General features: G+C 33.3%; 2 protein-coding genes across 3 annotated transcripts; both read left to right on the top strand.

The window, feature by feature from the left end:
* The first annotated feature begins 795 nt into the window (after positions 1-795).
* Positions 796-4,795, top strand: LOC6643080. The gene is made up of 4 exons (XM_047012287.1): positions 796-799; positions 1,198-1,385; positions 4,361-4,483; positions 4,561-4,795. The coding sequence occupies exons 1-4, from the start codon at positions 796-798 to the stop codon at positions 4,750-4,752; spliced, it is 507 nt and encodes a 168-aa protein (XP_046868243.1). The 3' UTR covers positions 4,753-4,795.
* Positions 4,796-7,631: 2,836 nt separating this feature from the next.
* LOC26530134 lies at positions 7,632-13,348 on the top strand. 2 transcript variants are annotated; one of them, XM_023176149.2, is made up of 2 exons: positions 7,632-7,745; positions 12,090-13,348. In XM_023176149.2, exon 2 carries the CDS (start codon positions 12,827-12,829, stop codon positions 13,076-13,078), a length of 252 nt encoding a protein of 83 aa, XP_023031917.1. In that variant the 5' UTR covers positions 7,632-7,745; positions 12,090-12,826; the 3' UTR covers positions 13,079-13,348. The 2 variants fall into 2 exon arrangements, with proteins under 2 accessions (XP_023031917.1, XP_023031918.1); XM_023176150.2 differs by lacking the exon at positions 7,632-7,745 and adding an exon at positions 7,862-7,948.
* The last annotated feature ends 12,013 nt before the right edge of the window (positions 13,349-25,361 follow it).

Below are 25,361 nucleotides of genomic sequence, written 5' to 3'. Positions count from 1 at the left end.
GAGATAGGAATTCTAATTTAACTAAGAACTTTAACGAGAACAATGGCAAAGCTTTCATAATGAAGCCAAATGCCTAAGGATTTTGAGTTCTTCTTATAAACAGAATGAACTTAAACTAGAACTATGTCCATCATAGGGTAGTTCATGATAAAATGGTTCAATTAACAGGACTAAATATATAATTTCTAATATAACTTCTTTAATATCTTCTTTGAACAAGTTTAATTATTCTCTAAGCTAATTGGACAGATTTGCTTCTATACTAGACTTAACTCTCTTCTAAGCGAATTATAGCCTATATAAGTAATACTCTACGCTTTATCGAATCATTCTATATGAGATTTTGTTCTCTTATTTTAGCATCTTTACAAGTAGCTAAAATTCTAGAAATCATCTTAATTTTCTAATTTTCTTAAAGGAATCATAATTTCCTAATGAAATTTGCTTAACATCTCATTAAATTTTGAGTAAAGTAGGAACGAAAATTAGAGATTCTACCCTAAGAATAAGATAACAATTCGCCTCAAGCTTCAACTTGATTAATTTCTATGACTAACTATCTCTATGAGAATATTAAATCAATAGGACATTAAAAACTTACCTTAAAATGCAGTAAGTTCCATTTAATGATAGTTATTAATCAATTTAATCTGAAAAGTAAAGTAAATGACACAGTTAGATTGCATATACCAATAATCAAATTCCCATTTAGATTTGTGATGATCAATTAAGGAGCATTCGAAAATATATATATATGTAATTCGCATAAAGTGAATGCCTTCTGTCAAGCAGAGAATGTGTATGAAAATTGTGCGGTTTTGCCATAAGCAATCTATTAAAAAACACACACACACACACACACTCACACAGAGAGGCAATCATAAAGAAATACATATGTATATAACATACAATATAAAAAATCAAATTCAAATTGCATGTTTCTACACGCAGACAGACAGAGAGAGAGGGGGCGGGCGGTGGACAAGGAGCCAGCAGAAGTTGTAGAAGCTGCAACTGCTGCTGCTGCTTCTTCTTTAGCTTTAGAGAAGAAACCAAAAAAAAAAAAAACAACCAAAATTGCAGTTTCCTTTCTAAAAACAAAAAAAATCAACTGGTTTTTTCGTTTTTTTTTTTCAATAGATAGTAAAATTTAAATTACGTATACCAAAAAAAAAAAAAATACAAAAACAATCACAGACATCATGGCAGCAGCAGCAAACAAATCACCACAGCAGCAGCAGCAGCTCCACAGACAGCAGCAACAACAACAACAACAACAACAGCAGCAGCATCTTCTTCAACATTGGAGCAACTTTATCTCCTCCACTGCCATTATAATGATGATCGTGTTTGGTCTACTGCTGGCAGGGAATTGTGTCAATGGGGTAAGTTTTACTGGCCAAAAAGGAAAACAACAACAACAATCTTAGATTCCCTTTTGGATTATAACAATTATCGTTTGATTTATCGCTGAGAAATTTGATGAGCCTGGGAAAAATCCACAAAAAAAAAACACCTAAATCTGATCTTCTATTTTGACAACTTCATTAGCTGCTACTGCACACAAACCCAAAAAAAAAAAAAAAAAGTGTCATCTTAGATAATTTTCCTATATACTCATTGCAAGTAGAAGAGATTGCGCACACCATTTGTCTCTTGTTTTTGATATGCATCTATACCAGCAACAATAACAACAACAACAAAAACTCCCACGCAAAGTTGCAGCCACCACAACAACAGCCAATACTGCAATTGTTGCCTTTAACAGCAACAGCAACAAAAACAACAATAAAATAGACCAACAACAACAACAGAGAAAAAAAATGGTAACTCTCCACGAGATTTTGCAAGTGCAAGCGACGACCTGTCTACCAAGTGTTAGACATCTTCTCACGTCCACTAAAAACCCCAAGCAAATGCAAAAGCATTGCCAACAGCAGCAGCCACAGAGGGATCGGCAGCGGCAGCTTCTCCTCCTCCTCCTCCTTCTCCTCTTCCTCCTACTCTACCATCTCCTGCCTCATCTTCTACTTCTTCTTCCCATACCCTCATTTGATGGTCTAAAGCAAAAGGAAGGTGTCGTCATTGTTTTCTTCTTTTACTTGCTTAAGGTTTTTTTTTTTGTTTTTTTGGTCGTGTGTGTTAGAGATACCCTTACCAAAGATACCCTTACTGCATCATCTATATTCTCAAGCAGATTGTTTTATATGTTATATGGAATAACTTTAACCTTTCCTTGATATTGATATTACAACAATTTCATTCTTCTAGAATCTTTTTAAACTCCTTCCTGTATTTCCTTTAACTTAGCTTGATCTATGAAATTAGTTTTCCCTTGCGAAAAGTAATTAAAATAACATCGGAGATTAAAAAGACACCGAAGACCAAACTTCATTTCGAATATAATTCTTATTTTCGAATTTATGTTCTAATTTCGGTTTTCAAATTTCAATATTTTCATTATTTTCCCTTTATTTATCCCTTTGTTATCAATTGTTGTCATTCCAAAAAAAGCAAAAAATTCTACGAAATTCGAGAAAGAGTTCTCTCCTTTCCCAGATATTTCTATAAGAATTAGTGTCTTTAGCATTAATTTGAAAGGGTATGCAAATTTCGTTATGAACTTTATGAAATCTCTCTGTATTTCCACTTACCAACTCACTTTATCAATTAGCCTTGGTGCCCTAAGCATTCAAACAAACAAAAGTAACAAACAAAATGTAAATTTTTTTTTTTTTTTTTTTTGGTGTACAAAAAAGGAAAATTACCCATTTTCCTTTTGCCTGTTATATTGTTATATGTAGCTTCAGTCAGTAAAGAGTTTTGTGTCTGCTTTTGGTATTTAAACCAGTTAAAACTGTTACGGAAAAGGTTGACTGCGATTGCCAGTGTGCAGGAGGGTGGAGGGGGTGTAGGAGGAGAAGGAGGAGAAAGAGGGCCAAAGTAATGTTTGGGTTACTGAGGCAATGGGCGGTTAAATAAAATTCACTACTATTGTTATTGTTGTTGTTGTTGCAGACGCTGCCTTTGTTTAGTTGAAAATGTTAAAACCTCATGAAAGTTATTAGCGTGAAAATTGCATACGATAGAAAATGAGAAGAGGAAAATCGATGCAACTTTATTGTTAGTAAAGTGAAATAAATGGAAACAGCAACAACAACAACAACAAACCGAAATGCTGCCAAAAAATCTAAAGGGCTAAATAGCTTCTTATCCAATCGACCAAACGAAACGACCAAAAGCCAACATTTAAGTTGAGGCTAACAATTTTACACTTTGATCTTCGAAAAAGCATAAACTAGACAAAATTTATACAATTACTTGGCCCAAACAAAAAAAAAGTAAAGACTTAGATTTGTAGTTTTCAAAATTATTAAAAGCTAAACTTAATTCCAAAGCCAAAATGTGGGGCAATTGTTTGTTAACAAAATGCCATTCTGTATTAGTTTTCTCAACTAATTAAAAGGGAGTCCATCCTCTTAGTAGACCAATAATCAACAACAAAATGGGCTCTTGGCAGTTCGCACATTGTGAATATAAACAAATAATTCGAAATTGAATTTCGAAAATGTATCATAATTTCCCATATAAAGTAACACCTAGAAAATATTGTTGTTCCCATCATTCAGTTGCACATGAATTGAAGACTGCACTCTTGTCTTGCATTATTTTCGATTAGCATAAACTCAGCATTAACCTAAAACCAACAAACAAAACAAGCAAAGGAAAAGTGCATCTCCCTCTCCTGCCCTTATCTACCATACAAATTGTAATACAAGATCAAGATAGGCGGATGCAATGTGTCGAATGCCAAATGGAGCTGGGAGCTCAGAGCTAGAAGCAAAGGCAGTGGGCAAGGGAGGGCAGATGGGCAATGGGTGAGGGTGGGGGGTGGTCATGTTGTTGTTGGCTTTTCATGGTTTCATACGCATGAGATTGACAGTTGGTTGTCACGACGAGTTTTTCATTCAACGATTGCCAAAGTTTACACAAAATTCATTCATTTTCAACACCAGTTGATTCTTTTGTTGGTTTACCAGTGTGTGTGTGTGTGTGTCTGTGTGTGTGTGTTTTGCATTTGCATTTGAAATTTTTGTGTCAGGTCTTTTTTGTTTTTGTGTGCAATTGTTTCATACATCTATGTAATTTGTTATTGTTTAGGTCTATCTCTGTTGATTTTTAATGTGCATTCAGCTTGGGCAATTCTGGGCACTTTTAGTCGCAATTGAAGGTCGTCGCCGGCTGAGATGAGATAATTCACATGGGAATGCATTTTCTGGGTTTCTCTTAATTTATTTATACATCACATCACAAACATAATTATTAAAATCTGTCTGTATTTGTACTCTATTTTTCACAGCAAATTGATGGCTATATTGCTGGTGAGGATTATCCTGCCTATGATGCTGTACCAAAGGGTCTATCCTTCAATTGCCAAGGACGTCAACCGGGCTACTATGCTGATACGGAGACACGTTGTCAGGTGAGTGGCAACTGCAAAATTCGATATCGAAATGGAGAGGGGAATTCATTTTTATTATTGTTATTCTATATACACAGGTCTGGCATTGGTGCCTTCATTCGGGTCATCAATATTCCTTCCTATGTCCCAATGGCACTGTATTCAATCAGGCTGTACGTGTCTGCGATTGGTGGTCCAATGTGAATTGCGCCACCTCTGAGCAATTGTATCAAAATAATGATGAATTATATCGTATTCCCGAGCGTAAACAGCAGCAGAATGATGTATGATATAAGGCTGATGATGAGTATAAAATTGGGATAACAAATGCAACAGCAGCAACAAGCAGACAACGAGGCAGCAGACAGCGACAATTTCTAAGACAACAACAACAGCAGCAGCAACAGCAATCCAGCAACAGCAACAGCAATAACAACAACAACAATAATCACAACAGCAACACAAGCAATCACAATCAAATCGTAGATAGCACTGCAACAACAAACTACAATAAAATGACCAAAAATAGTTTTAGAGGACAGATGAGATTTACCACACCAAACTCCACTCAATTGTCATACTCATCATCATTATCATCATCACAACAACAGCAACAGCAAAAGCCGAAGCAGAAACAGAGACAGCAACAGCAATATAGTTCTAGTAAAAATAATGAAAATCAATCCCATAGGAATAGAATTAAATCTAGATTAGAAACTAAACCAAATAGTTTTAGAAATCGCACAATTATTGCACCAACAATCAAACCAAACAGTGGCAGCAATGCCAAAAGAAAAAAGAAACCTAACGGCAGCAACAGCAACACCGGCAACAGTAAACACCAGCAGCAACAACAACAACAGCAAAGGCAACGCTATAATCCCAATAAATTTGAAAACGATCAAGAGCTACGTGACTATAAAAGTAAAATCAAAAATAAATACAATATCGATTATGATCATTCTTTGGATGAAGAATATGAAATAATTGAGGCCATTGAATGAATGTAGCAGAAAATGAAGGATAAAGGATTGAAGGATGAAGGATGGAAAATGGAAGATAAAGAATGCTAAGGGGATCTGGATCGGGGGACAAAAAAGCATGCTTTGTCGTCGTTGTTGTTGTTATTAATACTTAATCCAATTGGCTTCTACCTCTTTTTGCAAAATGTTACCCAAAAAAAAAAAACGAAACAAACAAAAAAAAAAACCAAAACTGTATAATTTTGTATATAGCAAAACAAAAGAAAAAGAATATATACACACACACACACACACACACATATACACATGTATACCATCATCAATTCATTGTTGTAGAAATATTTCACATTTCCTTTAATTTTAAATACAACATTTAAAAATAAAAATACAAAAAAATACAAATATTAAAAGCAATTTTCATATTAAAATAACTTTAACGAAAAAGTATTAGCTGGTTAGATTACGACCTTTTTGTAATTTAAGTCTAACCTTGCATTGCATTGTAGGCTTCAATCTTTTATCGCTTCATTTAGTTGCAATTCCCAACTAGTTTTGACATTGAAGACATTGCAATTCTAGAGTTCTTTATCAAAGTCTGCTGATGATAAAACTATATAGACATCCTGCTCACCTTTTTGTGGAAGATTGAAAAGTATTAGTTAAATGACTTTCTGAGTAAATGCTTTTAGATTTCTTGTACCCAAACAAAAGTTTTGTTTGGTCAGTTCAAATGAAATAAGTCGTCTCGCCGACAACGGCCAATTCTGCCCTTTCGACCGCCTAGTAAAACTCATTTATACGAATATTTTGCGTGTTTCTAGTCCGTTTAATCAAATTTGGTAGATTAATAGAAATTAATAGGACTAACTTGTAAATAATGAAGGCGGAGTGGGCGTGGCTAAATTTCCAATTATTTGTATATTTTACATAGAGTCTACATACCAAATTTGGTGGCCCTATCACTTATACTATTTGAGATTTAGGCGTTCATACAGACATACATAGCTTGATCCTTCTCGGCTGTTAATGCTGATCAAGAATATATATACTTTATGGGGTCGGAAAAGCTTCTTTCTGCCTGTTACGTACATTTTGGCGACTTTAATATACCACCCTATGGGTGTATGGTATAAAAACTCCAACCATTGCTAGGGCCTGAGCCGGAAGTTCTAGGGTCTGAGTCAAAAGTCCAAAGGTCTGAGCCGGCAGTGCTAAGGTCTTAGTCGACCAGTGCTGTTATTAACAGTAACGGTTATATTACCCGTTGCCGGTTTAACAGTCCAATGTTAATTGTACTTGAGAGCTTTTTTCAGTGAGCAACTTTCAGCTACTTTCAGATTGCTCAGCTTTTGTCAGTTGCCGTAAAGTAACGGTCAAGTGGCGCTAAGAAATGTTTAAGCCAAAAAGAAAGAATGTCCAAAATTAGATAATTGTTTATAAACACAGTGGCGGATTAAGCCAGCGCAATAGAAAAACAAAAATATTAATTTTCGGGGCTATAATAAAAGTAAAACTATGTAAAACTTAAATTATAAATGATTATGTTTGTTTATAGAATTTTTAACATAAATTATTGGTTAATCTGCCTTTTTTCAGACTGTATTTTGACTATTTTCTAGCCGATTTCAAAAAGTTAAAAATCATATACATAAATCAGAATTAAGTATATATTAAAATGACATCAAACACTTGTACATTTCACAAATTTTTTTTTCGATTCAATTTTTGAAAAAAAATCATGACAATTGAAGCGAAAATTGGCAAAAAATTAATTTATTGAGATTTTAATGCAGATTGAAAGAGATTATTTAAACTAAAAAATAAAGATAATGCGTGAATTACATACACTCAATTGAAAGCATTAAAATGAGATATCACTTCACTATCACTAGATTGTGATAAGTGAATAAACATTGAATCAACCTTTCAGTGATCAATTATTTTTAAACAACGCTCTGAAAGCACAACAACAACAACAACTATTCCAGACATTTTAAGCTTTCTATATCGATTATTTAGCCGTAAAAAGCTTAGCTTATTTGTTCTTCAAAGCTTTACTTGGCCAAAAACAGCTGATCGATCAACCGAACATATGGGCAACTGGAAGTCGGCCACGTATTCCAGTCTAAATTGTCAAAATCAGTTGTTATTTTTTTCGTACGATTTTTTTTCATTTTTTTTTTTTGGTAAACGTTTTATATATACGTATGGTTTTGGTTTTTTTTATTTTTGTTTACCTTGTCTCTTGTTTACCTGGAGCTGGCACACACCTGTCTGTCTGGAAAATTGATAATAGTGCGGTAATTATAACACAAAAAGCCACAGATGATAAAGTAAAAGATAGCAACAGGCAAGTAACAAAAAAAATGCAATTGGGTAAATTCCCCCATTGATGAAAACCTGTTTCCAGTAGCCAAATTGAAGTGAATGTAATATGATGAAGGCTGACTATGAACCCACTGAAAGACTATTTTACTCCACATTTAAATAGGAAGAGGAAGCGGTGAGAAATTTGATAAAGTTAGTTAGCTAATCGCTCCCTTCACCGAACTTTAAAATGGGCGAAAAAATTTGTTCAACCACAAATGAAATTCTATCCAACGTTTTTAGGAGTTTTTTCGCCCGAATAAAAATTAAAAATTTCCAAGCATTATCTTTAGTTTAATCGACTTGATCTTCAGCCACCTTCCGCCACATTCTACTCCCAAATTAAGTCATTCGTAACATTTTACCGATCCTATAGATCCTAGAATAGACGACTAGATCTTCAGCTTAATCTTCTGCTCACTTTCTGTTCCTTAAGTAAGGCCTCCTTCCTAATATCGTATGGATACTATAGTCTATACTAGCAATCTTATGATAAGCTATTCAAATGTCAACGAAGCAACCTTATCGAGTTCATTGAACTCATCTAAATAAAGTTATTAGCATTGTAATACTCTAAGATATCAATTGAAATACTAAGCTATTGCTTTTAAAACATTTGTTTCTAAAAATAATATAGAATACAAACTCAAAAGCCCTTTTTAGAAAATCCTCAAAGATCAAAGATCTTTACAAAATAGTCTAAGAATATTGTTAAAGTTCACATTTTTTCCTAAGTTTTTGTTTTTAATTAATGTTTATATTTACATTTATGTTTATTCAAATTCAAAGTAGTTCAATTCATTTCCGTAAACAGTAGTAAATAAGTTGAAAGGAGTTAACGATCCCAAGATACCCAGTAAAAACTATACATTCAATGGTTTTTCACCAAATTGAATTTACACAAGCAACCCTTTTTGAAAAAGGGAGGGACAGATAGAGAGAGAAAGAGAGAGGGCTGATTTCTATATTCTTAGCCATTCCTAGGGCTAAATCTTGATAGTTTATTGTCAACCTGCCAATGCTACATGCATTTGATCGATCGTAATATACCCATTTACCAAATGCAGCATATACAGGGCATGAAAAGTGGGTAATTATGACAACACCTACGCAATTTCAATCACTCAAGCATAAACCAAAACCTGACTGAGTGCCAGCCAACCAAATGGGTTACGGAAATACTTGAGACCAAACAAAAATAACAAACACATTTAACCGAAAAAACTGACAACATGACTGGAAATTGAAAGACACAACAACCTAATTAAAAGCCATTTTCAATTTTTGTTAGTAGTGCCCAGACAAGGCAGCAAAGTGTGACCCGGTTAAATCGAGTCTACTCCAATTTGACAACCAACTCCAACTTCAATTTACTTGACCAACTTGTCAACAATTGGGCGGCGGCGATGGCGATGGCGGTGGGTGGGTGGCTGATTGGTTGGTTGGTTGGTTGGTTGACTCGTCTTGTAAGGTAAATTACAAAAATGTTTCTTTTTCTTTCATTCCCCGTTTTTCTTTTACTCTGGTCACCCACATTTTTCGTTTTCTTTTACTCGATTTGGGGTTTTTTTCTGTCGTTCAGTTATATTTTTTTGTTAATGGGCCAACAACGGCAACTGGTCAGCAGCAGTTAACACCATTTGGCCCCTTTGGGCAATCCTTATGTAATAAGATTTTGAAAAAAGAAAAAAAAAACACCAAAAGCAGAAACCAAAGACAAAAAAAATGAGTTCGTTGTTACCACTAATTAATATGCAAGTAAATAATTTACAATGTGACGCGAATTTCATGATCAGCAATCAACAACAACAACAGCAGCAACAATAAAAACTACAACAACAAGAAATGTTTTCATTAATTTAACTTTATGATGTTGAAATTTAATAAATTGCAAAAAAAACGCAAGAAAAGAAAAAACAAACAATTGCCAAAAGATTTTATAATACTCTTTAGAATAAATTTCCGTATAAACAATCGAATTGGTTAATTCATTTGCAAAACTCATTAATTTCAACAAGCAGAAATCTTCATTTTATTACTGATCTACTGTTATCCAAGTGTAAGTAAGGGTATTAAGAAAACACACAGTGAAAATAATTTGATATGACTGAAAATGTCAGAAGGTCTTTCAAGGTGTCTGCTTTGGGGGTTTCAAGAAAATAAAAATAAATAAATGAAGAAAAAGAAAAAAAGAAGAAAAAATTAATCGAAATCGAAAAACCGGTAGATCAAGCCCCATATGAGACTCTTCTGCTTCTGCTTCTGCGAAATCTTCTGCTTCGGATCTGCCCCGTTCGTTCAGGTTGTCACTTGACGAGGAGGCTCAAGTCAAGTCTAGTTTTGGGGGTAGACTTTGAGTGCTGTCTGGTCCCCCCTTGCGTAGTGTTATTCACTGTATCTTCTTGTTCAATTTTATGTGACAATTCAACTTCAGCATTTACATTTTCCATTGCTGCCTGTTGACTGTTGTTTCTTCTTTTTTGCCTGACAGGAAGATACACACATACATGCATGTGTGTATGTATTTATATAAATAATGTACGCCAAAAACATGACTACGCACTCTAAAGTCCAGCTCCCGTCGACCATCGACCATCTACCATCTCCTTGACGAAGGCAATCCACTTTGCACAAAGCTGTGCCTTTTCATATGCAACTGGTTTGGACATTGCAACTTGGTGGATATTTTTTGTTTCTGTTGTTGTTGTTGTTTTGCGGTTGTTAATGTAATACAATTTGTTTGGCTTTTTTATGCCTAAAGCCTCAAAAGCCCAAGTTGAAGTTGATTTTGTTGGTGTGTGTGCTTAAAATAATTGCTGCGATTATCGAAGAGAGGAGTCACCTCTTAGAGATACAAATCGTAAGGTTAAGTAGATTTTCGTTAAGCGATTGTCAAGTGTACGAATATTCAAATCACACAAAACTGAAAGATGTGCAATCTTAAGCGAGTTTTGACTTGGGTTTGTCAAAGATTTGCTTTGGCTACTACTTCACTTCGTTGTGGAGAAGACACAAAAACCAAAAACAAACACACACAGATCGAGTCAGAGATTTGTCTTTGGGGGAGGGAGATTTGTGGGGGGAAATAGGAAACGTGTAGCAAATAAACGGGGAGTTTCGATTTCGTGTTGGGTTGAAGGTTAAGAGATAGAGAGAGAGACAGAAAGAGAGACAGAGAGAGATAGGGGACAGACTGGCTAATAATAGGCCAATAGATACTAAAGAGTTCAGTGTCTCTGGGTCAATTGTATAGAAAGGTGAACGATCTATGAAAATGATTATGTGATATTTTTAAATGTAAAGCGTAACATTTAGCATTGATTTAAGCAAAATTATGAAGATTTATTGGATGCTGAATATATATATACATGATCTATATATAATATTTTGATAGACCATGACTACTTTCAGTGAAATCACTTTGAAGCAGAATAAAGTTAATCTGAAAACCTTAAAAATTGTCAAAATTATGTTCAAATAAATTGCAAAATTCGTTCTTCTGCAATTCTTTTCCAATTTTTCAAAAATATTTTCTTCAACTGGCAAAGGAAACTATTTAAATAATGACCAAGTTAAAAAGGAATTAAATTTCCATTTAAAAAGAATTTTAAGTGCTTCAATTTTGTAACGAAATCTATATTCAACTTTTGTTTAATCTTTATAAAATTTAGTTTCGTTATTTGAAAGTAAAACAAAGTCGTAAATATTAAATTTTTAAATAATCTTCGTAAAAAAAAAAAAATTTTAATACTTTTCTTTGACAAAACGTTGTTCAAAAATATTGTCAGTTCATTCCGAAACTAGTTGGCTACAAATTTGATACAGTTCCCATGACTTTGGCAACCTTTAAGCCAACCAAATTTAGTGAAATTATCTTAATTGATTTATTATACATTCGCTTTGGCTCAATTTATACCTGGAAGATATAGCATTTCATTGAAGATACGAAATTTGACCTGCCTCAATTTGAAATTCATTTGGCTACACCCTTTTCTTATATGTATATACCTATATATTTATTTTTTGTTGCTTTTGTAGCTATGATCTAGTTTCTCATTTCACTCTATTATTATGTTTTGTTTGCCTTTTTCTTTTCGCAATCCAATTTGTTAAAGAAACAAAAAACAAAACAACAACAACAAAAAATACATCAAACAGTTACTCACTCAGTCAGTCAGTCAGTCATCTTCAGCCATACATACGAATACAAAAAGCCAAAGACCAATTAATTTTCAATCAAATTAAAATGAAATTTCTGTGTTTTACCATTTTTACAGGCCGATGCGGTGAAAGAAAGAGCTTAATAAAGTCTTGTAAAGAAAGCAACAACAATAAAGGCAACTTTGAACAAAAGCTGCTCTAAACAAATTAACATAATTAAGGTGCGCGCATAATGATGATCAAATGACAAACCGAAACCGAAACTGAAAACCCACAAAAAAAAAAACAAAAACAAACAGCGGTGTGAGGGGCATTCAAAGAGCATCCCAAAAAGGGAATGGATCAGCAGCAGCAGCAGCAGCTTGAACATCAACATCATCATCTTCATCAACATCTTCATCATCATCGACGATGATCATCGTCATTAGCATCGGCAACAGCTCCAACATACTATACAAAAATTTCAAATGAGCTAAAAACCAAAAGCGAAAAATGTGCAGCGCGGGGCTAAAAAAAAAAAAGAAGACCTAAGACGAAGCGAACTAAAAACGTTTATTGCATAATAATAAAACCAACAAGCAGCAACAACATCAACAACAACAACAACAACAACTGCGACTACAACACATATCATCAACGACGACGAGACCAAGTCCAAGCCGAACTCGAACCCCAAGTCGAAGACGACCTCAATTTTGATAGGCAAAAATAACATAACACAACAAAACGAACGAAAAAAAAAAACAGAAAAAAACAAAATTGCCATCAAATAGAGAGGAATATAGAGACTAGAGTAAAGATTTGCATTACGCATACGCAACGTTAGCCCAGCACAAACAGTTTTCAATTAACAATGGATCTCTGCGAATTGCTGCATCAATTGGGCATCCATATATTGGATATATTTAAAATCTATTTGAAATATGCTTTCATCACATTGATTCTATATTTCATAGCCGAATGGTATATTTTACGCTACGGCGATGAATTGGAAGCCCAAATCGATGCTCATTTGATCAATGGGAGAGATCAAGGAGATCGTCCCCCGTCGAATAGTACATTGAGTAAAGTGTTTCGTTTTATTGTTAATTTTTTTATACTTTAAAGAAACAGTGACAAGGTCACATAACCATACAAAACATGCATAACTAGATGAATTTAATCAAAAAAAAAAAAAACGTTTTCGGGGAATTGGAATTGAAATTGCAATTCCAGTTAGACCTCACCGCTCACCCCCTGCCCCCCAACAAAAACCACACCTAACACTCCCCGTTCGCCCTACAACTTATACAGACCAATTCAGTCGGTAGTCAATCGCAATCGCTGTCCAAGGCCCTATACTCTAAGAGAATGTAAAAACACAAAGAAATAAAAAGCACAAAATCGAACCAGTTGCCAGTTGACGACGCCTGTCAGCTTGGTTCTGGTTTTCTTGTAATTTGTGTTAAGCAACAATAACAACAACAACAACAGAAACAGCAAAAAGCTTAAATAAACAATAAATGAAAAATAAAAGTAATAAAATAAGAAAAAAAACAAGTTGAACCACCTTTTTTGAGGCAGCAGCAGCAGCAACAACTCGTAATATAATTATAACATTTTGCATTTTGCAGTCACAAATGATTTTTTACAGTTAAAGAAATCTGTAAAGGTAAGTGCAAAACAAAAAACGGTAAGCATACATTTATATGGGATATAAATTGAAATTGTTACAAATCGTGACTTCAGAGACATTCCAACAAACAATTAAAAGTGACGCATAATACAACAATTTGTTTTTGTCCAAATGAATTCTTCTTAAACCTTTTGGGATCAAGATGTTGCCCATTTAAGGGAGGACGAAACAGGATAGTTGGGATACCTAAATAATAGATTTTTGGATAAATATTTTTTAATACATGCCTTCAATTACTCAATATGTATACTCAATGGGATAATCCATCATATTTGATGCTATAAAGTTTATTTTTCTGTATTTTCTCAAGATTTATCTAAAAAGCCAAAGTATTTGTCGAAATTGAGATGTTTTTTCAAAGATTTCCCGATTTAAAAATTACAAAATTGCGACTGCAAAGAACTTTGAATTCAAAAGTCTGATTAGACTGATACTTTCTATTACATTATCGTTAAATTCCACAAACTCAATCTATTTTTGATAAGAAAGAGCAAATTGTGATCACATATAGCTCTTACGGTGATACCTGAATTTTCCCTTGTTAAACTAATGTAGAACGATGCACAGATATAGACGAATAAAGTCTACCCAAAGATCATAAATTTTGATTATGCACTTACAACAACTCTAACTATGATAGATTAAGTTAAAGCAGTTATGCACATGGAAAATTTGTTACACTTGGAGAATGTTGGGCGCCAAAATCGATATTGATCAGTCAGCTGGCTGGAATGGATTCAGTTTTGTGGACCAGTTAAGTAGTTACAACATATGACGACAACAACTGCCACCAGCATCAACTGCAACCGGTTCATAGACACACACACACACACACACACACAGTATTAGAGAGAGAAAGACACCCACACACATATGCATTTAAAGTCGACACGGTGCTCCCATTCTCATAGACAAAACTATATACTACTACTACTACTACTACTAATATATGACCATGCAGTATCACAAAGTAGTTTATATATGTATGTATAAGTATAGGTATACTATATAAAAATGTAACAAGATTTTAGGCGGCACACGCCGCCAAAAAGACAACAACAACAAATACATACATATATATGTATATAAGAAACAATTCCGCATGCGGTAAACGACTCTAAGAGAGTTGGCGACGTTGTTCCAATTTGAATAAGCCAAGACAATCGCACTTTAAAACTGAAACTGAAGCTAAAGCTGGAGACTTGACTTGGTTTGAAGTTGCTTGGAGTTTCGAGTTGGAGTTAAGTTTTTTTTTTTCTGTATTTTCTGTATTTTGTTCAACTTTCACATACGTCAGAGACGGATTGGATGCAGTGCAGCATTTAAGCTGGAGTACTTTGTCTCTGTGATGTAATAGCACACACAGTCGCACACACACACACACACACACACACACTGAGGCCAGAGCCAGAAGTGGCGAGGTAGCCAGAGGAGTTAGAGACAGTTAAATATGCCATAATCCATTGCCAGTTACCGCACTGATTGATTTCATTATGAAAAGAGACTGCGACTGCTATTGCGATTAGAGTGAGATAGAGCTAGGGGCATTATTTTGCATTCAATTCCGATTTACTTACTTAGTTTTGGTTTTTTTGTTTTGCTTGTACATTTCTTTAAATGAAAATCAAAATGCATTTATTTAACAAATTTAATTGCACCGAACCGAACCATGCGGCGTATGCGCAATAATTCATGAACCGTTTAAACAATTTCAGCTCGTTTCATTTCATTATGGCCAGAGTCCAACAAATTCACAAAATAGTTTATTTGAGGTGGTGCGTGTGTGTGACTAATGGCCAGGCCATCAGCCATCAGCCATCTGCCCCGATAGTTGATTATTTTCAAAGCCAACAAAATAAAAAGGGCTTCACTTTAATTGAATCTTCATTATTTATTTTTTGTTTCGCTTTTTCATATTATGTCATTGCGGTCGTTCATTACGCTGCCAGGCATATTAATTTGTGATTCATTCAAAAGCATTTTCTCTAAGCCATAATGTGAGTACATTTTGAATAGATCATATTCATAACGACGTTTGATCCTTCTTTTTATTTTGTTCCCATTCTAATTCTTTTGTCTGAAGTGTGTCAACTTTTGTTTTCTGAGATTTTTATGAAAAGTCAAAAGGTGATTAAATGGATTACTAATGGAAATTAGCTTTAATATTTGTATATTTTTTGATCTAACATATTGGCCCATAAGGAAATCAATTTGTAATTAATTTTGCAAATCTATTTCTCATATAAATTTTGCAAGCAAATCAAAAATCTTTATCAACAAACCTGTTAAGCTGCTTATGAAGTAAAATTAATAAAAAATAAAAACATAAAATCAAATGAAACAAAGGGGGAAATAAATCAATATTGGCAACGACTTTGTTTGTACTCTGTGTGTTAAAGTCAACTATCGAAAAAGATAGTTTGTTAGTTTTATAGCGTCTGATCAGGCCAAATCAAGAACTTAAGCTACTTATTATAGTCGAAAACTTAAATATAAAGTTTCATTACAATAACTTTTAAGCTAAGGCAAGTGGGATATATAGAAACAGACGGCAATGGCTATATCGAAACGGCTTCTTTGGTGGGGAATCTCTGCTTCTCCCATTCTATAATACCCTTAGCAAAGGTATAAAAAGAAGGGATATAGATTCTTAGCTTTCAAAAGTTTTGATTCTCAGAATTTTTAGAAATTTTAATGAAATATTTAAATGAGAATTGAAATGCCTCAATGTTGAATTAAAGGGACATTTTCTGCCTATTAATATAGCTAGCTCTATATAAGTATATCAAATTGAATATACCCATTTGTCTTATAAACAGGGTATATAATACAGATCACTGCAATATTAAAAGTTTTTTAAAAGCAAAGTCACAAAGTAAATCAAAGGCAAAAAACAAATCTATTGCAGAATGTTGTGTGTGTGTGTGTGTGTGTGTGTGCGTGTGTGTAGTGGGGGCTACCAAAAGGAAAATGTATAAGGAAAATGCTCCAATGTATTAAAGTGCTCTTCCAGCTTGAACTTAAATGAAAAGCTCGCTCTCTTTCTTCTTCTCTTTCTCTTTCTCTCTGTGTGTGTCTCTCAATATAATCGCATAATCTCTCCGTCCATCTATCAAACTATCTATCTCTCTGTCGTCAACCTGACTAGCTTCATGTATCTTTAGCTCTGTGTTACGCTCTTCTCTCTCCATCTTCTTTTCTCCACTCGGTGTGTCTCTCTCTCTCTGTCTCTCTCAATTTGAATGGGCAACGTGCCGCGCATGCGCAAAAGCAATGTGAAACCAGTTTTTAGCATTGACCAAAAGCTTTACTATAACCAAATTCCCATTTTTTTCAGTGTTTTTGTTTTTTTTTTTTTGTTTTATGCCAACTCTCAACTCATGTTGGCCAATCTCCGTCTGCAATTTCAGTCTGCAAACGGTTAGCCAGGTGAACGGCAGGTAGGCAGCAGCAATCGGACGAGTTTTTCTTTTCAATTCATTTCTCTGGGAGCCAAATCCACACTACAGCCCACCAGCAGTAAGTGGGCGTGGCAGTTAACGTAAACGTAGTTAGACGACGAAGCATGCGCCTAGCCTTCGTGTGTGTGTGTGTGTGTGTGCCAGAAAGAGAGTTTAAATTATATAAAAACAACAACAACAAACAAAATAAAAACAAATTCAATTCAATTTTTGTATTTTTTGCTTTTTTTTTTGGAATTTTTCTGTGTTTTAAGGGAAAAATCTGTGCCTAAATCTTCTAAAATTTCAATGTTTTTCCCAAGTGCATTAAAAAAAACCCATTATCAACAATAACAAAAGAGAAATATAAACTCACAAGTTACAAAATACCAAATAGAAAAAAAAAATAGCAATAAAATTTTCACAAGTGCACAGGCGCAGCAACAAATTCACACACACACACGCACACACACACAGAGACAAAGAAAAACCATTTGTGGCTTGCAATTTTCTTTGTGCATATGTGTGTGCGTATGTTTTGTGTGTGTGTGTGTATGTGCGTTTGTGTGTTGATGTGTGTAAAGGCAGTTTTTTTTTTTCGTATTGTTCAACTTTTGTTAAGTGCAAATTAAATTTGATTTATGAAAAAATACTTAACAACAACTCATAAAAAATTACGAAAGAAAAGAATTATCTTTTATAGAATCCAGTAATATATTCTGATTATATATACATCTCTGAATAATACCTAAAAACAAACAAATTGTTAATTTGTGTATTTGAAATAATCAAAAAAATGAATCACATTCAAACAATATGAAATCAGATCCTTAAAAAGTTTTCTCAAAACAAATGAAATAACTATTTATTATAAAATTTGAAATACTTAAAAGAAAAACTATACTGCTTTTACTATACTGAAGGATGGAAATGGAAAGCCAATCAAGTTTTAGGTTTAATCCTTTTTAAAAGAGGTCCAGAAATGTATCTTTGCATAAATACTAGATTTAGATACATTCTCTTTAAATAAGATTATCTAACATTTCTATAATCTGAACTATACAAAAACTATGAAGAGGCTTTAACTTTACTTTGAAACGATATTTGATATAAATTTTTCTCTATTATCAATAGAATTTCTAACATTTTGAACACATTTCTATATTTTCTAAAACAACATAAGCCACTTTTTTTTTATTTTAAATAATTAGATATAAAACATAAATTCTAAAAAGAAAACACCATAAATTGTTACAACAACAAAATAAATTATAATAATAAAACTAAGAAACATTTTCCAACAATTGAAATAATATTTGGACAGAATTTTGTGGATTACAAAGCAATTTGAAATTAAATATTTAAGGTAAGTTAAATATGATTTTGTTATTATTGAAATTTCTTATTTTATTTCGAGAAAACTCTTTCTTAAATATGTAGACTCTCCTGTTTCAAAAAAAATGGCTCTAAAAGTCAGACACCTTCAAAGTTGCCACGCCAAATAAAAGAAAAAAAATCATGGCCAAAAAAAAAAATACAAATCTCTTGATTTTTGTAATTTTCGCAAAAGAAATATTATCTCAGGCGTTGCTAATTATTACTGTGCACCTTATACATTGTTTGTTATCTACTTCATCATCATAATCATCATCATCATTATCATGATCATCAGCAACATCAAATGATGTTTTCTTTCTTTTGCAGTTACAATTTGGTTTTTTAGTTGGCGCATCTGCCACACACACATACACACGCACACACAGAAAAACGACCACATACACATACTCTAATATACACGGACAATCTGCGCCGATTTTACTTTCATCATCGGCTACAAAAACAACAACAACAACAACCTCAACAACAGCAGCAACAGCAAACGAAATTTTGAAATTTTACTTTCATTCATCTCTCCCGTTGTAGCCAGATTTTCACTCTTCACTTTATTTGCCTTTTTTCACACTCTTTTTTTTTGTAATTTTTTTTTTAATTTTAACGTTTAACAAAAATTATTACAATTTTTGTTGCTGTTGCAACTTAATTAGTCAAGAAGTTAAAACACCAACAAAAAGAAACTTTCCATCCAAAGTGTAATGGTAATGGGTGGTGGGCAGAGCTCAGAGATAGACAGAGAAAGGGAGAGAGACAGAGTGAAAGAAAGACATAATCGTAATATGTCTCTTTGCATATCCGATCATTTCGGTCTTCCAATCAACTTTGAATAATTCGCATTGACATTCATTCGCATCTGCCCCTAACCTAACCGGAATCGCTGGATTAAACTTATTTGTTGAACGGCAAATATAAGTATATAAAAATAAAATTAGCTAAGTACAACGTAGCGCCGACTTTAATATACCATGCACAAGTACAGGCTATCTTGCTTACTCTTTAGCGCCGCCAACGACCAACTCTGTCCAATAAACCAAGCTAGGGGGATAAAAAGGAAAACTTGGTCTGCTCATCCCTGTAAAGGAGCCTGCAAAATAGATTTCATGTCTCTAGGCTTTATAATCAGCAAAATCTTGATGATAATGCAAACGGACAAGGCTAGGGATGAGTTACAGACATTTTGGCGACTTTAATATACCATTTGATGCTCCTTCTGGGTGCATGGTATAGAAATAAATATAAAACAAATACACAACACACAAACTGAATTTGATGGCAATGGTTTTATCAAAAAGGAAACTCTCAGTTTTCACTTGGCAAACGAGATGGATTTGGTTTCGTTCATTCGTGTGAAGATGCCGTTGCAGTTGCATGAAAAGAGAAACAAACAAAAAATACAAAAACAAAACAGCGAATAATGAGGGATTGAAAAACGAAATCGAACTAAAAATATTCGCCAAATAAGTGTTTTAAACAGCCAATTCATTTTCATATTCGCATAAAATCACTTACTCAATGTTAAAATGTAATATTAGGGATATATGTATGAGATTCAGATGAATGTTTCAACTATATATCGTTAGACACTTTTGAATGATCTTTTAAGGAAATTCACTGAAAGTAAAAGTCACTTTGAAATGGAATTTAAATGACTCTAGCATTCTTTATGATATACTTCCGATTATAGAAAACAAACATTTGATTTATGAAATTTAAGATGGGAAATGTCTCATAATAAAAATTAGCCATTTCCATATGGTAAATAACCGCACAAGGCTATTAATTAAATGCATCATAAACTCAACTTCCTTCTTTTGTCTCTAATAACATTTTCAAACGATAAATTCGCGATCTAAAAAAAGTAGTTGAAGGTTATATCAATTTGTCAATCGAAATTTAACAGTTTCACACCTTTAAACCAACAGCAAACAAGCTACAAACCAAAAATGGGTAGCCGGTAGATTTATGATCTGCCATTAATATGGAGCATTTACGTAAAAAATGGTGCCAACACGTACCACAAATCGGATAAAAGTGAAGAAGTCATTAAGCAACAACAATAGCACTAAGAAAAGGTTAACAAATCAATAATCTTGCAACTAGACCACACACACACACACACACACAGACACAATAACCAAAAAAGACAACAAAAAAAAACCAAAACCCGACCTTGAAAGCTACCAAGAAAAAAAATGACAAAAACTAATACAAAAAAATACATAAAAAAAAGAGATGCTAATTTCTTGCTGCAGAGACGACGACGCCAACAACTTTTGACTTCTGTCTGCAACCGGTTGAGGCAACTAAACCCAACTAAAAGCAACAACAACAACAAATTAGTTATCATAAAAACTCATCCGAAGAAAAAAATTGGGGAGTGTGGGCTACGGGGCGGCGCCAAGGGGGGAACCAGTTGCTGACGTCGAAGAAAAATGTAAATGAAATCGAGAGTGTAGTAGAGTCTCTTAAATAATGCAAAAAAAAAAAAAAAGACACCGAAAAAAAAAAATTATACAAAAATTAATTTTAATTGTTTATTGTCTTTTAAGTTTAGACTGTGAATAACCTTAAGAATAATCTTTATCTCGTTTATTTTTTTTTTTTTTTGTTTTATTCTTTTTAATTCTAAGCGAAATTTATTAACAAATTATGGGAAATTTGCACAAATTCAAGGAAATTTCCATGGCAAACACACAAAAACTAAAAAAAAAAACCAACAAATTAAAAAAAAATCTACATAAAATTTAATTGGAAACTTCCTAAAATCAGATCTAGATTTGTTTCTATGCTTAACGTTTCATTTTTGATGATGATGATGATGATGATCAAGTGGATGATGATCGGATTGATGATGCATCATCATTTATTTACCGGTATATTATGTATCCGCCGGGTATACGAGGGCAAGCACAAGAGTTTGCTTTTGCTTAGAATCAATTGTAAAATGTTTACAGATAGAACAATCTTTTGGACCAACAATCAGATTAGGCCAAAATCTTCTCAACTAACTTAAGTATTCTGAAATTATTCTCGTTATGGTTAATAAATCAAAAAGGGAAATAGTATTCTCTTAATCGCTATTGATCAAATTACTTTTCTGTCTGCCCTCGTATGGGGTGTAAGATTGTGTGAGTGTGTCATGACTTAGCCTTGAATTTGAACTTGATTAAAGACAATAAGCCAGGCAAGAGACAAAGTTGTTTGTTGTTGTTGTTGGTGTTGCTGTTGCTGTTGCTGGTGGGCTGTAAAATATTAGATGCCTAAAACGAAGAGGCAACAACAATAACAACAACCGTAAAAATAACATTCATTATTAATAGGCATTTTATATCAAATATTTTATTTTGTTAGACAATAATACAACATTGCACAAAAGTAGCCCAGACACAAAAGGCTGAACCATAAATTTACCTTATTTAGCTGTATGGCTTCATTTATCATAAAAGTCTCGAAGACATGACTTATTGAGGAATGACCTTTGTTTTCGAAAACTAATGAATACAATTAAAATATAAAATGAATAAAAATTTATATATATATATACTAGAATTGCCACCGCATAGATACTAAAAAACAGATAGAGATGGACATAAACATTTGCATATTTCAATTCCAATGAATTTTGATTTATTCTGGCATAAATTGATATACATATGCATGTATATATTTTTCTTTTAACATACTTTAAATCAATCAAGACATTTTCTTACCAATCTTAAATGAATTCTTTAATAATAATTGTATTGAATTGTTTGTTTCTTGCATTATTATTTAATCAAGTCTCTCGATATTTACTATAGTCGAGGACAATTATGTGGTTTTTGAACCTGTATAACAGTTGTGTTTATAACAGTTTAATTTCAATGTAAAATCGAGGCGAACAGAAGAATTAGGAACAAGATTTGTATACAATTTTGGAAAAGATTCTACCTAATTGTTCACTGAAAGCTCTCTGCTCGCCTCTAAGCTAAGAGACCTTTGCAATGGTTGTTTTGTATAACAGTTTTGAATGGCTACTCCTACATATGGTATAACAATGCTACATACACCAACTAGCCGTAATCTAATAGAGTTCCTAAAAGTTGCACGAAAAAGTTGTTGTATGAAAGTTTTTGCCATAGAGCTATATAACAGAATAGTACAATCATTATTGACACAAGTTTAGTATAACACTTCTGATAGTATAACACTATTTTGCTTCTTTCACTTCGTATGACTTGATCAAAGGACACAAGCGATATAACAGTTGGGTATAACAGAAATGCCTAAAAATTCATGAAATTCAACAATTCAAATATTAAATTTGAATTATTTTCTTTTTTTCATAAAATGGGTTAAATTTTCAATACAAATATCTTTAATATAAATATTTCTCTTGACTTGCAATTAAATTTCATTGATTTTTGATCTTGATTTGAACACCAATTTTCGCACACCACTGAGCAATACTTTTACAAATTCAGCTAAAATTAAAATGTGGCTATCTTACCACTTAATTTCTTAGCTGTTCGATTTCCGTTAAGTTAAACAAAGAGACAGTAATCAAGAAAGAGAGATAAATTGTGAGAGGGGGAGAGAGAGAGAGAGAGAGAGACAAAGATGGTGGTGGTGGTGGAGGGAAAAACGCGTCAAGTGGCAGGTAATTGCATAATTAGTTAGGTTGCACAGCCTTCAATGTCACTTTGCGTTTTATTTTAGCTTGTTCGTTTTGCTTGTATTTCGTTTTCCTTCCCCCCTATTTCTCTCTCCCCCTCTCTCGCTGTTGCTCTGTCTTTCTAAACGTCTTTTTGCTTGCTTTACGTAAGTTAACTGGCCAAAAGCAGCAAACAGCACCACCACCACCACCACCAGGCGAAAGGGTAGCTACCCAGAGAGTACACACAATAAATGAATAACTGAGCAAATAACAATGCATAACTATATCAAATTGAAAACCGAATAGCAATTTGAACACTTTCATTTTCAATACGCAGTGAAATACAAACTATACAAACAACATAGATAAAACACCGACATGCCTATATTGTAGAGAGACTGTCAGACAGACATACAGCCACACTTTAGTTAATTATATCTAAAGCTTACTACATAGTTTAGAAAAGTTCATTGGATCATTGCAATTTGGCAGCAGTAGAGAGAGAGAGCGAGAGAGAGAGAGAGAGCATATCGATCATTGGGATTGCAATCAGCTCATTTTATTGCCCATTGTTTGATTCGGTTTTTCCTTGAAGTCGTTTCATTGAAATGCCTAAATGTGACGACGACGGCCCATCCTTTCCATTTATTCGTGGCACAAAGATTTTGTTTTGTTCACACCCCATGTCTATGTGTGTGTGTGTGTGTGTGTGTGTGTGTGTGGGTGTGTGACTGCGTGTATTGTGTTGTCCATTTTAAATGCACATTTCTGATGCTTGTTTGGCACTTTTTGACATTTTGCAAATGAATGTATCAGTTGATGGCTTGTGATTGCTTTTTTCTATATCTACCCATACCCATGCACATATATTTGTTTTTTTGGCTGACAAAATATATGATAATTACTGTCGACAGATTATAATCTGTATTGTATAACTGCATTCTATTAAATGGTAAATGCCAAAGGGTTCTTCTATTCGCAAATTGTATAATCAAATGGATAAGAGAGAAGACAAATAATAAATGCAAATTGAATACCCGAAAAAATTATTATTCATTGTATTCAAAAACTAGTATTTCATTTAGCTTAATTTTCTCAGACAGTTTTGTATCTTTGACATCTTTATTTGAATGATTAATATTTTGCTTAAAAGAGTGTGAGTAACTACAACAGACTTATCTTTTAAGTCTGATTTTATTTATTTTATCTACAAACATATCCCAAAAACAAATGACTTAGGCAACGAACTTGTTCACTCTGAAATCTTCTCTTAATTCATTTGTTTTTAATATGGAAAGTTATGTCAATTTTACAAAATTTTATTAATTAATATATTTTGGCTTAGTTCATTTATTTTTTTGTTTTGAAACAGAGAATATTTCAACAGACATTTCATTCAACAAAATTTACAAGGCTTTCTAGGATATATACATATATGTTCAGGGATTGAATGTAAATCTCTTAAGATGTTGTGTCTAGGACTGTAAAGATTTAATAATTTGCATTTTTTACCAAAACAACCTGAGAAGCCTTATCTCTCCTTTTGACATTTACTTTGAAAAGTCTTAATTTGTTAGGTGATATTTTTATTTTTCATAGTTTTCCAAATTAATACCAAGAGTTTTGAATATATTGACGACTTTCAGCTTGATTTTTGCTATTCCTGCTCTCCACAAAACTATAAAAAAAATATTTCTCAAAAATCGCTTCAATTAGCTAAAGCTTTACCAAGTTGAGTTTCAATTTAAAATTAATAAGTTCTCTTTTGGTTAACATCGAAAGTGGTAGGCAGCCGATTTTCACAGAATGTAGTGAAATCCATTCCATAGTTAGACAAACTGCATTTTCACTACAGCCTAAAAGAACACTTTCTACACACCAAATCTGTACACTTGACTGGGAGGGGGTGGGCGGGGGGAGCTTGGTTTCTTTCCTTCTTTCTTTTCCGCCGACACGTTGAAAGAACGTAAAGCTCAGCACAAAGCAAACTACGTGAGTGCGGACCAGGCCAATTCTCGAATATTCGTGCCGAAAATATTAAATTAACTTTTTTGATTCAGAACTCGAGAATTTCTTTTTATTTTTTTTTATTTTTCTTTCAGCGTACAATGAACTATGGTTCATTAAAGTTATTTCTTGTTTTTTTTTTCTTTTTGATTATAGCTAAATAAAATTTATATAAATACCCAAGAGGCAGGAAAGGAAAATTTTGAAGAAGAAAAAAAACAGCAAAATTTAAAAA

This window comes from Drosophila willistoni (assembly GCF_018902025.1).
Source record: "Drosophila willistoni isolate 14030-0811.24 chromosome XR unlocalized genomic scaffold, UCI_dwil_1.1 Seg41, whole genome shotgun sequence".
Taxonomy (NCBI): Eukaryota; Metazoa; Arthropoda; class Insecta; order Diptera; family Drosophilidae; genus Drosophila; species Drosophila willistoni.
This window is presented reverse-complemented; position numbering and strand designations above follow the sequence as displayed.